At 40.2% G+C, this 15733-nt stretch overlaps 1 protein-coding gene across 3 annotated transcripts in view; it reads left to right on the top strand.

The window, feature by feature from the left end:
• The first annotated feature begins 1456 nt into the window (after positions 1–1456).
• KCNT1 (potassium sodium-activated channel subfamily T member 1) overlaps positions 1457–15733 on the top strand; it is a 194565-nt gene continuing 180288 nt past the window's right edge. For all 3 annotated transcript variants that reach the window (XM_036750629.1, XM_036750628.1, XM_036750627.1), the window contains exon 1: positions 1457–1593. In XM_036750629.1, the coding sequence (XP_036606524.1) occupies positions 1499–1593 (95 nt within the window). In that variant the 5' untranslated portion in view covers positions 1457–1498. The remainder of the gene's footprint in view (positions 1594–15733) is intronic.

Below are 15733 nucleotides of genomic sequence, written 5' to 3'. Positions count from 1 at the left end.
TTCACAAAGATAGAAGTGACAGAGTTGGGATTTACACCCATGTCCTGTGATTCCAAGTCCAGTCCTTTTTCTTCTAAATCAAAGGTCAGCAAACTGCAGCCCACTGTCTGTTCTTGTGCAACCCAAGAACTAAGAAAGGTTTTTATATTTTTATAATATCATATAAAAACCATCCTTAACTTGCCTCCTGACAGGCCTCGGGCCAGATTTCACCTTCAGGCTATATTTTGCTGACCCCTGTTCTAACACATGCTAAATGAACCTGACTAAAATGGCTTTGGAGATCAGAAAATCCTAGGAAAACTGAGACAGCCTGGGCACATGTAAAGGATCCAGTACTCAGAAGAGATCCAGGATAACCAGTTCAGACAGAAAGGAGGGCGAACCAGCTCTAGAGCTAAAGCTGTCTGTGAAATTGCATTCCTGTATCCCAGGGGACCTCTGCTGTGATTGTAAAACAGCTTAGACATGTCTGTCTCCCTGCCCCTAGAGCAGCAACCTCTAGAAGGATAGTTCCAATTCTCTCCCATGCCTAACATGGCTTACAGTAGATCATGCATCTCTCTCTCTCTCTCTCTCTCTCTCTCTCTCTCTCTCTCTCTCTCTCTCTCTCTCTCTCTCTCCCTCTCCCTCTCTATCTCTCTCTGTCTCTCTCTCTGTCTCTCTCTCTCTCTCCCTCTCTCTCCCCCCATCCCCCCCGTCTCTCTCCCTATCTCACTCTCTCCCTCTCTCTCTCCCCTCTCTCCTCTCAGTCTTCCCACTGTGACCGGCCAAGTAGCCGGAAGCAACCCAGCAGAGAACCAGGAGGGCTTCGCTCCCTCCCCGCCCGGTACCCGCCCCCGCCTCCCGCTCCCAGTTCCTCTCCCCACTCCTAGCTCTTTCGCTTCCCAAATTCGCTCCACGCTTCGGGAAGAAGGCGGCTGCGAGGGAGGGAAACACGTCTGTGTCCACTCCCCAGCTGAACCTAGGCGCTGCCAGGGAAAGGAAGGGAGGAGCAGCTCTATGAAGAAGATGCCCTCCAGGAGTTGAGTTCCCTATGATCTCCTTTAGGGATTGGGGTGGGGGTGGGAGGGGAGTGGTGTGTATATGACTGAAAAGGGCTGGTTCCTAGCCTTCTCTCAGCTTTCTTGGCTCCCCTGTTGGAGAAGGGGCGGGGAGTCCTGTGTTTTGGAGCGCTGCCGCGGAACTGGGGGCCAGAGCCCTGCTCGCTGCAATGCGCGGAGGGAGTGGGGGGGGGAGAAAGAGGGAGGGAAAATGAAAGAGGGGAAGGGGGAGGAGGGCAAACGGCTACCACCGCCTGAGCAGTACCCGGGGCCAGCCTCAAGAGACAGGAGGACAGCTGGGCTGGGCCGGGACTGGGAGCGCTGGTAATAAAGTCTCAGCCCGGCTGAGTGGAGTGTTCACTGTCTGTGCATGCAGGCTGCAGAGTGGTGGGGGCAGTGGTGGAGAAGGCAGCAGCAGCCGGAGCGGGGTCCTCCTGGACATCTCGTCGCTCAAAATGAATGACATGGACTCCGAGGTGCTCCCTTTGCCACCCCGATACCGTTTCCGAGACCTGCTACTGGGAGACCAGTCATTCCAGAACGACGACAGGTAATGGGGTCGGGCCAGGGAGAAGGACGCGCCAGGGTCAGGGAAGAGGAGGGAGAAAGATGAATTGCGCGATCCCTGTGCAATGCTGAGTCCTGGGGTGGACTGTCTTGGCCTGAACAGGCTGAGGGTTGTGTTCTGTCCGTGGTGCTGAAATCGGGTACCTTTCTTTCTATTGCTTTTCCCACCCTCTACTTCATGCTAAAGTTACCTGGCCTGCTCTTATAAAGGCCAGGTGGCAAAGCACTGCCTGGATATGCCTGTAAAGTTTTGGGGGCGTTTAAATTTTAGTGAAGACAGAAGAGAAGGAGGAGTGTCTGACAAAGACCTGAATGTAAGTAGAAAGGAGTCTTGCTTTTTGACTTGAGGAAGTGGTCTCCTATGTTACTGCCATTTTTAAATTGGCCCCCCATGTAATTAGTAGTTCCCAAGTATTGAGTACATGGAAATTTGGTCACATATTAATTGACCTGTATGACTGCTAGCTTCCTCACCTAGCCTGAGAAAGTTCATTCCTGACTCCACCCCCCACCCCCCCCCCCCACTCTCCAGCATGTGGGTTCACAAATGAAATTTGAGTCCTCCAGGAACTGAGTCAGAAGAGCTAGCTTAGAAAAATAATTTAATGCAAAGTGGATTGACAGAATGCCAGTTGACAAACTAGCAGAAGATTGGGGGGGCGGATTTTTAAGTGTTTGTTTCTGACAAAAAAAAAACTATAGCTGTCATTGATAAACATTTTAGCACTCTGGAACTCATTTTAAAAAGCTTTTTGCCTCCTTGTGTGAATATGAGTGATCTTTTAAGTCACACTGTCAGGGAACGAAAGCAAGTATGGTGTTTCTCTAGCCCAAAAATGCATTAGTTACATTGTGTTTTTAAAGTGGTAGGTACCTGTCAGGCATTTTCAGATCTGATTCACTCCCCTGAGCTGGAAATTAAATGAATGCGTATGAGAGAGGTGGTTTTTTCTCCCAACAGGGGCTATTCAATTTACCGTATTAAAGTATTTCAAGATTTACTTTTCTGAGGTTGAAAATTGATTTTCAAGGCCATAAATTGGCCTCTTAGAATATCCTACCCATCACTAAAACAAAATGTTGCTTTCAAAATAAGGTCAGTGTTTTGGAAAGAATTGAAGAAACCACAGGAAACTTGTTCACAACTAGGTTAAAAAACAACAACAACAGCATTGTAACTAGAGATGAAATGTTCAATCACATGTCACCAGTGAATGTTTACTTGTCTTTGGCAACTGTGATTGGACTGTAATACATTGAACAAAAATCATTTTAATGCAATTAGAATGAGGGAATTTAGAGCTGAAAGGCCCCTCAGAGATCATCTCATCTAAATGGCTCATTTCGATTGGATTAGAATGCTCTGGTAATAAAGAAAACTCCTTAAGAGCAAATGCCCAGTTTCTGACCTCTGTTTAAGTGGCCAGAGAAACAGTTTGCATTTCTGTGTAACTACCATTCAAACCAATCCAACAAATAGTATTAAGTGTTAGATTTATTTTGTTGCTGTCTTGGGTTTTCTTGATTATGTCCCTTCTTATATTGTTGTCAATTTAGTAGTCTTATATGTACACTGTGGGATTGTGCTTTTATCCTCCCCCCAAAAGACTTGGTGATTCATCTGTCTGGATAACTTATTAAACTGTCTCAAATGCATTGAGCTTTCTGTTTGGTTGTCATTTGGAGAATTCTGGAAAACAATGCCACCACCATAGGGGTTCTCCAGACATGTAGGAGGGAAGGGTAGCACCTATCTCTCCTGAGCAGTGCCTAGGACTTTGGCTGCTCAATAAATGTATATTGTAGCATTTTATATAATTGTATCTTTTACATTTTGGCTAGTGAAAGGAACATGCACATGGGCCATGGCTTCTGACTCAGAAACTGCTGAATTAAGTGAAATATCCTTCTTCCACTTTGTAGTGGGGGAGAGGAAAGAAAGGGATAGAAGAGTAGCAGTAGAAGGGGGGTGAGATTAAGTAGTGTCTTAGGATATAGCAGGAAAAGGCTGACCCCTGGTTTATAGGGTCTATGTGTCACATCTGTGTGTCACATCACCATTTACTGGATAGATCTGGAAAGTTTGGGCATGTTAAGTGATGTGTGATATATATGAAGGTATAATAAGGAATCATATAATACTAGAATATTTGGGAATGACTGTAGCCTATGAAGACACTCAGGTTGTGCCCATGGCTGTTCCAAATCTAGAACTTGCTGGCTAGATTATGTTTGAGATCCTTTTATGTGAATACACAAACTTCCTCTCTAAGCAATAAAATTAGTTAAGTAAGTTGTATATAATAGGAATGTATACTCTCATCAAATCTTTATTTTGAAAGGCCTGTTATTTGTTTTTTGCATTTATTGAAGGAATGGCAGTCAGATCCTTTGTTTTATCCTGATGAGAGGAAGTATAACTTGACAATTTTGTTGTTTCATTCTCCTTCCTCTCCTCCTTCACTTGGCTTTCTCCCTCCCCACCGTAGTGAGGAGTATGGACTGGAAACAATGGTCATTGAAAGCCTATGAGTTCTGTTAACTTTGGGGGCTTTCAAAGTCTTTCCTGGGGTTGTTACTGGCTTGTGGTTCTTTAGTGTCTTGCTTTCATCCTTTATAATTGACTAGCTACCTGCATGAAGACGTAATGACATTCAGAGTCCCTCAAACATAATAAGGCTTTGCAATAAATGTTTATTGGGTTCATATATATTATATCACTGAAGAAGTAATAAAGAGGACAGACAATTCCAGAGGGAACCAGTGGAAAACTGGAATCCTCTTCTGTGGTTAACTTAAGACTACTAAACTTTCTTAGTTGCACTGGACAGTGACTCATTCTCTAAATGTGAATTTCTGCTGGAATGATGATAACCCTGTACAGACTAGGGACTGTGACAGAATGAGGTGATAAATCAGGAAAGTGATTTCAGCTTCCAGGCCTACTCTTAGAAATGTTTGCTGGTAGGTGTAAGAGCCTTGTGCCAATTCACTAATTTTATAGCATGATTTTCCTATATCCCTTTGCATACAGCTCATGTAGTAGTATATTCAGCATGTGGGGGTGGCACCATGATTAAAGGAGGGGAGTGGTTCAGAAATCTTCCTGGGAAATTTAGTGGCTAAGTTTGGCTTAGATTTTGCTGAAACAAATTTGGAATATCTAAAGCCCAAGGCAAGAAAACAAAGGTCTTTCTACCTTCAGTTATAATTACTTTTATAAATTAAATCAGCATGCTGCATGCACAGAGTCCAAAAAAACATTGTTATATCTGAGGTCTTTTACTAGTTCACTCACTGCCAACAGCTTGTGTGTGAAGACAAGGAATTGGCAACACTAATTGGATAGCTTTCTCTCTCCCCAAACCTAATTACCCATAGAATAGGCAATCCACAGAGGCATTTAATAAGATTGGCCTCCACCTCGTTCAGGTTGAAATCCTCTCTGGAGATGTTTAATACTCATGTTTCTCCCCAGATGCTCTTCCTGCCCTTCCCAGGGAGGGAGGAAATAGGAAGGGTTTTAAGCCGGGGTAGAGAAAGAGACAAGCGATCTGGATGATTTGAACAAGAACTGCCCTCTACTTCTCATCCTGACCATACTCTGCACTAAATCCCACTGTGCCAGACACCAGACAGGAAAAGGAGAATGATGGGAGGTATAGCATTGAATTCAATTGAAACCAGGGCAGCTGGAATGGTAGCTTCATGTAGGCTTGTGCAGGATGAGTTTACCATACATTACTCCTTCTCCATGCTCTTCCTTTCCACTCACTCAATCCCAGGAGTATAAATGTCCTTGTTTTAGATCATTGATTCTAAATACTCCCTGCCATAGACATCTGACTCTAGATAATAACTCATATTTATGCAGAACTTTAAGATTTACAAAAAAAAACTTTCCTCAAAACAACTCTGTGAAATAGGTCATGTGAACATTACTATTATCATAGACAATAAGACTGAGGTTTAGATAGTTGAAATAATTTGCTGAGAGTCAACAGACACCAAACAAGATCAATGCTCTTCTTAGTACATCACACTGAGTCTTGTACCTATTGCTAAGTTCTAGATCCTCACCAGACACAACATGAGTCTCAGTTGGGAGAAAGAGGGTGTGCCTACTGAAGCAAACAATTGCCCAGATTATCCTTTGTCTCTCCTCCCCCAGAACATTATTTCAGGAAATAGCTTTTTAGGTCTATTCTTGGGTACTTCCCTGGTCATAATGCCCTCTCCCTACCATTTTTCATTCAGGTCTTTACTTTCCACCCACTTCTTGCTACATCTTTCTTCTCTTAGTCAATTCCTCTCTATACTTCCTCTTCTATCAACATCTCCAAGTTTATGTGACAGGTGGTGATAGTGCCACCATTAAGACTTCATGTCCAGTTATTAGCGTGTTTCCAGGGGGCCAAAGGCATATTATTTTCCAGGAGGAATAAAAACATATGCTACGGTGAGTCACTACAGATTTCACTCAGGGTACAGAATTAACAATTGTTGCTACAGCATAAGTGCTGGTAATGGTATGTGCTTTTTAATACACCCACATAGGTAAATGGTGATAAAATTGCCCAGTAAATGCCAGTGTTTCACTCAGAGAACTTGGATCAGTTTCGGATAGATTAATGAAAGAATAGGAAACAAATCCTCATAGATCATAGCTTTTGTTATTTTGTTATTCTTGTTTGGGAAAAAAAGAAAGGAAGAAGGAAGATTATTAATAACCTGCTCTTGAGTTGAAGAGATTAAATCCTGGAGAAATTGCTGGCCAGGTAGGTGTTCAGCAAAAGAGACCTTCAGAAATCTTAATCATCATGAATTTTACAAAGCAGGGAGTAGGCTCTGGAATGCTATTTATTCCATCAGAAATACTTCCTAAAGTCAGTCACATAGACTCTGCCACCAAGGATTCTACTTTTAACAGAGTCACTGAGGGATGATTTAGAGAGGTCACAATTACTTGCCCTACTGAAATACTCTCTTCAAAAGGGTTTTTGCCCAAACACTTCTTAAATTTCCCTTAGAATAAACTTTGAGTCTGTTATTTTTTTAAAACAATAATTTCAGTGAAATATCTAAAATTGTGGAAAGAAATGCTATTTAAGTATACTTTATTATTACTGTTATATTAATAATAAGCATCCTTTATGTTAAATTAATATTTTCCAAAGATTTTTCACATATGTTGAAGAATTATTGCTTATCTGAATTAGTAAAGAAGATTTTTTTTTTACCAGAAGTTTCTTCTACCAATGAAATTATTGGATTCTGATCTTCTCTCTTCCCCTTCTCAAAATATTAACAGCATTGTGTTACATAATGGTGATACAAAGGGAAAAAAGACTGAATCCTAACCCTAACCACAGAAGGATCCCTAATCATGGCTAGAAATTGAAACTGCCTCCAGGCACAGGATAATCTCCAACCTGACCAGCTATCTCACAAAAGTATGCTTTTTGTTCATAAGACTTAGGTGAGAGGGGCAGCTAGGTGGGGCAGTGAGTAGAGTACCTGCCCTGGAGTCAGGAGGACCTGAGTTCAAATCTGACCTCAGATACTTGACACACTTACTAACTGTGTGACCTTGGGCAAGTCACTTAACCCCAACTGCCCTACCTTCCCCTCCACAAAAATAAATAAATAAAGTTAGTGATGATTAAAAAAAAGAGACTTAGGTGAGGAAACTTAGATGACTTAGTGAAGCCCATCCCACTGCTAGCGGAATAGCTTAGAGCACACATTCTGCTTACGATGGATCAGAGACTTCTGAGTAATATGATAGATTATTCATTTTTCTGAATCTCCAAATCCCACCCCAAAAAAGGGGAGTTAGGGAATTATGCATCAGATGTAGATAGATTTCAGCCAAATCCACAAAAAAAAAGAAAAAAGAAAGAAAATAACACTCAGACTAACTGAAAGAATAAAATCCTTTTTATGATTTCTTATCAAAGAACTCTAATACTTAGAGCACTCATTCAGAACCCCTTCCTCATCAGCCGCTGTGGACCAGCAGCAAGAATATAAGCAAAACCAAAGGGTTGCTCAGGGATGACCGCAAGGCAAGGACCCTCTCAACACTGCAGTGACTCTGCAGAACACTCCCATATTCCAATAGCACAAAAATTGCAAATGCTAATTCTGCTACTCCACACAACAGAAAAGAGGAGAACAGAGAAAATCTGATCAAGATGCTAGCATTCATGGCCATGATAGGCCTAAAAGGAAACTAAAAAGCATCTGGGTCAGGCCTTTCACCCCAAAGGTTAGTCATGGCAGGGACAAGGCCAGAAAACCCTATATCACCCAACACAACAAAGCTGAGGAAGTTGTGCAGCCCAAGCTCTGGGGTCTACCTACTAGTAAAAAGAGAGAAGTCAGAATCCAGTCATAGTAGAATGAGAGAGAGGAGGAGGAGGAGGAGGGGCTGCAAAATCAAAGATATCAAGAGAAAAGGTCTCAATAAAAGACCAGTAGATAAAGGAGATAAATCAACCAAAAGAGTCTGAAAATCAAAAAGGAGAATGAATAAAACATCAAAGAGAATATAACTTTATTAACATACTATAATACAAAGGAAAGTGAAGTAATGCCTGATGGAAGACAGAATCTTGTGGACTCCCCAGAGAGCATAGATCAGCTACAAACTGCGTAATAGTTCCAAAAAGAAATAAGAAATTAGAAATTAAATACAAGTCAGAAATTAGAGCTCACAATTTAGAATTTAAAAATCACAATTAGCAGATTAGAAAAAAAATTAGTCCATGATGGAGAAGCTTCCTTTAAAAAAATCATAGGAATTGTGACCTGATCCAGCCATTCTGGAGAGCAGTTTGGAACTATGCCCAAAGGGCTATAAAAATGGTCATACCCTTTAACCCAGCAATACCACTTCTAGGGTTGTATCCCAAAGAGATCACACAAGTGGGAAAAGGACCCATATATACAAAAAATGTTTATAGTGGCTCTTTTTGTAGTAGCAAAGAATTGGAAATAAAAGGGATGCCCATCAATTGGGGAATGACTGAACAAGCTGTGGTATATGAAGGTAATGGAATACTATTGTGCGATAAGAAATGGGGAAGATACGGACTTCATAACACCCTGGAAAAACCTACATGACATAATGCTGAGTGAGCGGAGCAGAACTAGGAGAACATTGTACACAACCACAGATATATGGATTCTGTGATGACTAACCTTGGTGGACTTCACTCTTCTCAGCAACACAAGGTTCAAAGACAACTCCAAGGGACTCATGAGGTAGAGAGCTATCTACATCCAGGAAAAGAACTATGGAGTCTGAATGCAGATTGAGGCAAACTATTTGCTCTCCTTTTTTTTTCTTTTTTTTTTTTTTTTTTTGGTTTTGTTTCTTCTTTCTCATGATTCATTCCATTGGTAATAATTCTTCTTTACAAGTTAACAATTGTGTAAATAAGTTCAGTGCGAAGTTATATGTAGAAGATATATCAGATTCCATGCCATCTTGGGGAGGGAGGAAAGGGGGGGAAGAAAATCTGGAACTCAAAATCATGCAGAACTGAGTGTTGTAGACTAAAAATAAAAAATCTTAATTAAAAAAAATCACAGGAGATTAACATATTTGGAAATAAAAATACTGAACTCAAGACCGAGGGTCAAAAACATCCTCTTCAATAGGAAGAAATTTTTTCTGACATTTCCAACCTTTTTAAACTGTTGAAAATAGATAAAAGATTAGCTTACCAATACCAAGTACTTTTGCCCTCAAGAGTTGAAGTGAAGCAAAATATTTTTTCAAACAACTACTTGTGGAGAAGGGCTTAGTGGGGGGTCCCCCAGAGGCTGCCAGAAATATCAAAAAGAAAAGTAACAACCTAGAAACTTTGGGAATGGGGACCGCCTACCCAGATTGAGCAGATGGGTTGTTTACATCAAATGAATTGCCTTTTGGCCTATCCTTCACTTGTGCTCATGCTGTGTACCCTCTGTCATCTCCAAGAAAGAACTCACCCCAGGGTATCCTGGCAAAAGCATAACTGTTTTATTTATTATCAGGTGGGGGTGGGGGAAGGGGTGGCAGTAGATTGTCAAGAAGGGACAACTGACCATATCATGGCCCAGGGGTTACATATCTTAGCTGCTGTAAGGAGCCCTAGAGCAAGGCTTAGGAAGTCACTGCAAAATACCTAATATCAATTTGTTTGCAAATGGATATTCCTATCGTTGTGGTACAAGAGAAAGAGGACCAGCCTGGGAATTAGAAAACTTGCATTCTAATCCTAGCTCTGCCACCATCTTCCTGAGTGACCTTGGACCACTAATCTTTAATATCTGAGCCTCAGTTTCTCCATCTGTAAAATAAAGGTGCAACCTAGAAAGGTATCCCAACTTTCCAGGGACCTCAAGGTTTCTTTGCAATTCTTCCCCAACTCTTTCCTATTATGTATCTGTTGCTTTCTTTATATGAATGTGCAATCACATTGTAGCAGCATATATCAGTATTATAAACTTAGAACAAATATGCAAACATTGGACTAAATGAAACTATTTTCCAGTAGAATTTTTCTGCAAATTTGAATATACTCCTGGAAATTCAAACAGTACCATTCATTCATGAATGCTAATGACTTCAGTGGAGATAGAACTTCTCCCCAAAAACAAAGGATTAATCTTGTGAATAGAAATGCAAACATGATAATAACATGTGAATTTAGTAACTGTTCTGGGCACATTAACTGATGATAGGTCCACACCTATGATGCACACAATTCAGGGTTAGGCCACCAGTTTTTCTTAAGGAAAGAGAACAGGTGGATGACTGTGCTGAAATGAATATTCCCTAGTATCTTCCAGAAGATAAGTTCTTGAGCTTTATTTTTATTTTTTTTTGAGCACAATCAGAGACAGAACAAATTTCTGCACCAGGTATCAATATTAAAAAAACACCCGCAGGCCAAACTGAGCCAATAGAAAAGATTTATCATTTATAGTCAGAAAGGAAAATGGAAGAACAATGGAATCTCCTGGACCCACATTAGGAAAATTGTCTTTCCTATCTTGGATCCAGACAAGGTTATTGCCCTGCTGCCATTTATTAGTCATTCTGGATTCTCCTGACCCAGTATCAATAGGGTTTGAGCTTAAGCTGTATCTCCAGAAACTGAGGGATGGACTTCACTGAGCAATCAATACTCTTATTGGATACCTACCCCATCCCTCCTGTGAACAACAACATTTGTGAGATATCTAGATAAAGGGGGATCTGCATCCAGGGCCAGAGCCTTGGCTGTGTCCAGGGTTAGAGATCAATCAGTGACTAGGGTTAGTATGTGACTAGAAAACAATTACTGCTTTTTTCTCTATGTGCATCTTATTGTACAGATGAATAATTGTGACCTTATAAATGGTTCTATCTATATTCCCCTAGGACAAGCTTAGAATTCAATGCCATTCGATAAAAATTAATTATCTTCTATTTTCCAGATATCGGGGATAAAGAAAACAAAAAATCAAAACAGCTCTTCCCCCAAAGAGCTTACATTTTATTGAGGGAAATAAAAATATATGCAGATAAGTAAATACAATATATTAGGTATATGCAAAGTAGCAAACAGTAGGAATAGAGGGTAGGGATCGAGAAAGGCCTAGTTGTAGGAGGTGGCTTTTGAGCTAAGTCTGGAATGGAAGAGATGTCAAATGCTTTCAATGAAGATGAATGTGGCATCAAGGACAGCTGCCACACTGATGGTAAATTCTTCAACTTGAAAAGGCTACAAGTCAAGACCAAAGTGGAGGGAGTGTTGGTGCATGATTTTCTGTTTGCAGATGATTGTGCACTCAGTGCAGTCTCTGAAGCTGAGATGCAACAAAATATGGATCACTTCTCTGCTGCTTGTGCTCATTTTGACCTAATAATTAACACCAAGAAAACACATATGCTCCATCAGCCAGCACCACATCATCCATATGTGGAACCACTGGTTACAGCAAATGAAGAAGTTTTGAATGCTGTGGATAAGTTCACTTACCTTAGTAGTATACTTCCCAGGGATGTACACATTGATAATGAGGTTGACACATGCATTGCCAGAGCTAGCTCAGTGTTTGGGAGGCTCTGAAGGAAAATATGGGAGAGAAGAGGTGTTAGACTAACTACCAAACTGAAGGTCTATAGAGCCGTTGTGCTGACCTCATTGTTGTATGCTTTTGAAGGCTGGACGGTCTACCAGAGCCATGCCAGGAAACTGAATCGCTTCCATTTGAATTGTCTTAGGAAGATTCTGGCGATCACCTGGCAGGTCCTTACTCAAACTAAACTGCCAAGCATTCAAACTCTGCTTCAGAGACCTCAACTCCTATGGGCTGGCCACGTTGTTGGAATGCAAAACATACGCTTGCCAAAAAGACTATTTTACAGAGAACTCACACAGAGCAAGCATTCACATGGTGGTCAGAAGAAGCGATACAAGGATACTCTCAAGGTCTCTCTTAAGAACTTTGGAATTGTTTGTGTGTCATGGGAGACACTGACACAGGACCTATCAGCATGTTGTGCCCACATCAGAGAAGGTAGAGTGCTCTATGAGCAAAGCAGAATTGAAACAACTCAAAGGAAACACAGGATGAAAAAATTTAGAGTATCCACCCCAAATGTTCACACAGACCATTTGTGCTGGACCTGCAGTAGAGCATTCCATTCATATTGGTCTGATCAGCCACTGTCAGACACATGGAAACTTGACTCTAGCATAATGATGTCATCTTTGTCTTCTTTGAGAAGGAAGGACAACAACCAACCAACCAACCAACCAACCAACCAACTGAATGGAAGAGATAGGAATTCTAAGAGGCAGAGTTGAGGAGGGAGAGCATTTAAAGCATGAGCTTCAGACTGGGAGAAGGTACAAAGATAGAAGGCAGAATAGCCTGTACAGGAAACAGGAAGTGCAAGGTATTCCAAATATCTTTGGAACACCCTATAGATTAACTTGTTTGGAATATAGTGTGTTAAGGGGAGGGATGTGAAATAAGCCAATTATAAAAGGCTTGGATTGCTGAACAAGGAAGTTTGCAATTTATCCTAGAGGTAATAGGGATAAAAAACTGAAGCTTCTTGAACAGCAGAGGGAAATGGCCAGAACTGCACCTTAGGAATATCACTTTGGCATCTATGTGGCGGACTGGAGGTGAGAGAGATAGGAATGAGGGAAACCAATTAGGAGGCTATTTCACTAGTCAGACTAGATGAGAAGTGATGAGGGCCTGACATAGGATAGTGGCCATTGGATAGAAAGGGAGAAATGTTAGAAATATTGTACAAGAAGAATCAAAAAGAGTCAATACTTGTGGGGAGGGGGAGAAGGAAAAGAAGAATTGCAGGTAACTCCAAACTTGCAAACCCAAGTGGTCAGAAAGATAGTGTTGCCCTTGAAATAAATAGAAATTTAGCCCAGGATACAGTCTCAGCTTCTAATTTAACTTTAATTTATCTCAACTATTCAAATGGACTCATGAGTTCACTGATAATAGTTATTTCCTCCAGCATTGGTTATCGCAGTGCCTGACCATGCCATGTGATTCTTATCGATGTTCTCCCATAAAATTTCCATGAAGTATCTAACCAAAGTGCTGGAAGCCTTCCTTGTTTTCTCTTGACATCCTGAGGATAACAGTGGAGTACATGGGCTGGCTATCAGTCATCCCTCTCTTGATCATATGACAAGATCATTTCCTTTTACCATCTTACATTTATTTGATGGCATTCTTTATTTTGGTTCTTCTTTGTAGTTCCTTTTTGTGTTACAGTCTATTCACAGCTAACATGTGCCTCTCCAGTGCCCTATTATTTTTAATTCTTTAGAGGCTATAATTTTCCATATCTTATAACCATATTACAACACTGGTAGAATAGTAGTATTCTTAAAAAGAGTGGGAAAAGTTTGGGGTCACCAAAGGAGCTTCTTAATTTTACAAGAGCGATCCAGCCCACTTTCCTCCACTTATTCCTGGCCCAACTCATTGTCTTTTTTCAGTTTCCATCCAAGACCTATAAAAGGGATAAGCTCTATATATTGTCCATCTAGTTGTATGTCATAATCTTCACAGTAGTAATTTTTCATTCACTTGTTTTTCCTTTGTGGATGATTAGACCAAATTCTTCTGAGTGGTAATAGATCTCATTCAGGAAGCTCTGCAGCATTCTGGATCTTGATGAAACCAGTACAATGTCTCTGCAAAAAGAAGCATTTTTAGAACCTTTCCATCTATTGGAATCCTTCTTACCTTGGACCTTGCCCTGGAGCCTTTCTATGACAGTGGCAAACACCTTTGGAGACCATGTCTCTCCGCATTGTATTCTAAGCCTGTGATTAATGATCAGGGATTCATCAAGCAAGGCTGTCTCTATTGTTTTATCTTCCAAAGAATGTTGCGAAATTTAATGAACATGGAAACCTTAGTAGAAAAGAACCTTTAAGATGACATCTTGCGCTACCAAATCAGAAACTTTTTATAGTTAATAGTAAAAACTGTACAGTCTATATCTTTCCATAAATTTCTGATGATGTAATCTATTGTGAAATATCACTTGTGAAAGCCTAGCTTCTCCCTATTAATACTCTTATCAACGATATGCTTGATGCATGTGTATGTTATTATTTTTTTAATGTGTATAGTTGAAAAAGTTGAGAATTGTTGATTTTTTTTCTAAGTTGTTTTTTTTCTTTTTTAATATTGATAAGACCTGAGGTTTTTTCTTCCACACTTTTCTTTATATACCTTATGAATGTCTTCACAATTGTGTCACCTCCAAAATGGTTCTCCTCTATACACATTTGGTCCAAGCTGGTTGCTTTCCATCTTTTTTCTTCTCTTTAGTACCATGTCTTTCTCTTCTATAAGCAAATCCAGAGCTGTGAGGTGTAAATGTGGTGGCTCCCCCTTCCAAGAGTTTGTGATCAAAAGCTTTTCTTTGTTGTTGTTGCTTATTGTCCCCCCAGTTTCATTCTTAAATGCCCTCAGAAGAATTGCTTAGTTGGGTCTCTCATCAAGCTCTCTAAACTGATTTTACTCTCCCCTACTTTTCATTGTTTTATGAAACAATTTTATATTTTAAAGAAATGTAATCCCTGGCTGCCACCCATTGATTTGATAAGTAAGTCAAGTGTTTGCTAACTAAGTAAGATGCTTTTTAGGTTCTTTGATTACTTCAGAATGGCAATTTAATTATATCAATTAAACTTCTACAAGAAATTAACATCAGTTTCTATGTCCTTTTTTCTATCCATATCTCATTTTTTGTTATCAAGAGTCATTTAATTTGATTTTATTGGAGGTTTTTAAATGATATGCTCTCTTTTTCTCATTTTTATTCTTTTCTTTGAATATTTTTGATGTTTGTTCTAGTAATTCATGGTTGGACTGGACACAGGATTCAAGAATTAGAGTCTCTCCAGTAACATGTCCACTCACCGAATCACTGAACAAGGACTACACATTTAGAATTACAGTGCATAAAACTGTGTGATGCTTATCACCCTCTACCCCCTTCCCTTCTTTACCACACTTCCTCAATCACAGCAAAAATCAATAGGACTGAGAGTCATTTATCTTGTATCTTTTTTTTCATGGGTTGCCATAACCAAATAATTTAATACCAAGTGACCAGCCCACTGGTGGTAAGCCTCTTTTACTTGTTTAGGCTAGTCTTCATAAAACCAAGTTAGTCTATTTCCAGGATTATACTGAATGTCTTTCCAGTAAGGTAGAAACTGCCAGTGCTTGGTCTCTACTAATATAGGTGTGGAGAGCCTGGGAATACCTCCATGCCACAATGGGGCCCAGGAATAGGACTTTGTTTCACAAAAATACTACTAAATATTGAAGTGATAATTTCATACTTTGTTTCTGGGAGTAGTATTGACCTCCTCACTTAAACTGAACTGAAGTGTGTTGGTTGATGTAAACCCCTAGATAAATGAAAGCTGACTTCCATACCAAAGTTAAACATTTGAAATAATTTTATTTGAATGTTGCCGAATATTTATGCTACATTCATTTCAATGAAAAATTTTATTAAACATGTATTCTCTATGAAGGGGCAGCTAGTTGGTACAGTGGATAGAGCACCAGGC

The sequence above is a fragment of the Trichosurus vulpecula genome, chromosome 3, assembly GCF_011100635.1.
Source record: "Trichosurus vulpecula isolate mTriVul1 chromosome 3, mTriVul1.pri, whole genome shotgun sequence".
NCBI classification, from domain to species: domain Eukaryota; kingdom Metazoa; phylum Chordata; class Mammalia; order Diprotodontia; family Phalangeridae; genus Trichosurus; species Trichosurus vulpecula.
Note: the sequence above shows the minus strand (reverse complement) of the source record. Positions and strands in the feature narration are given on the sequence as shown.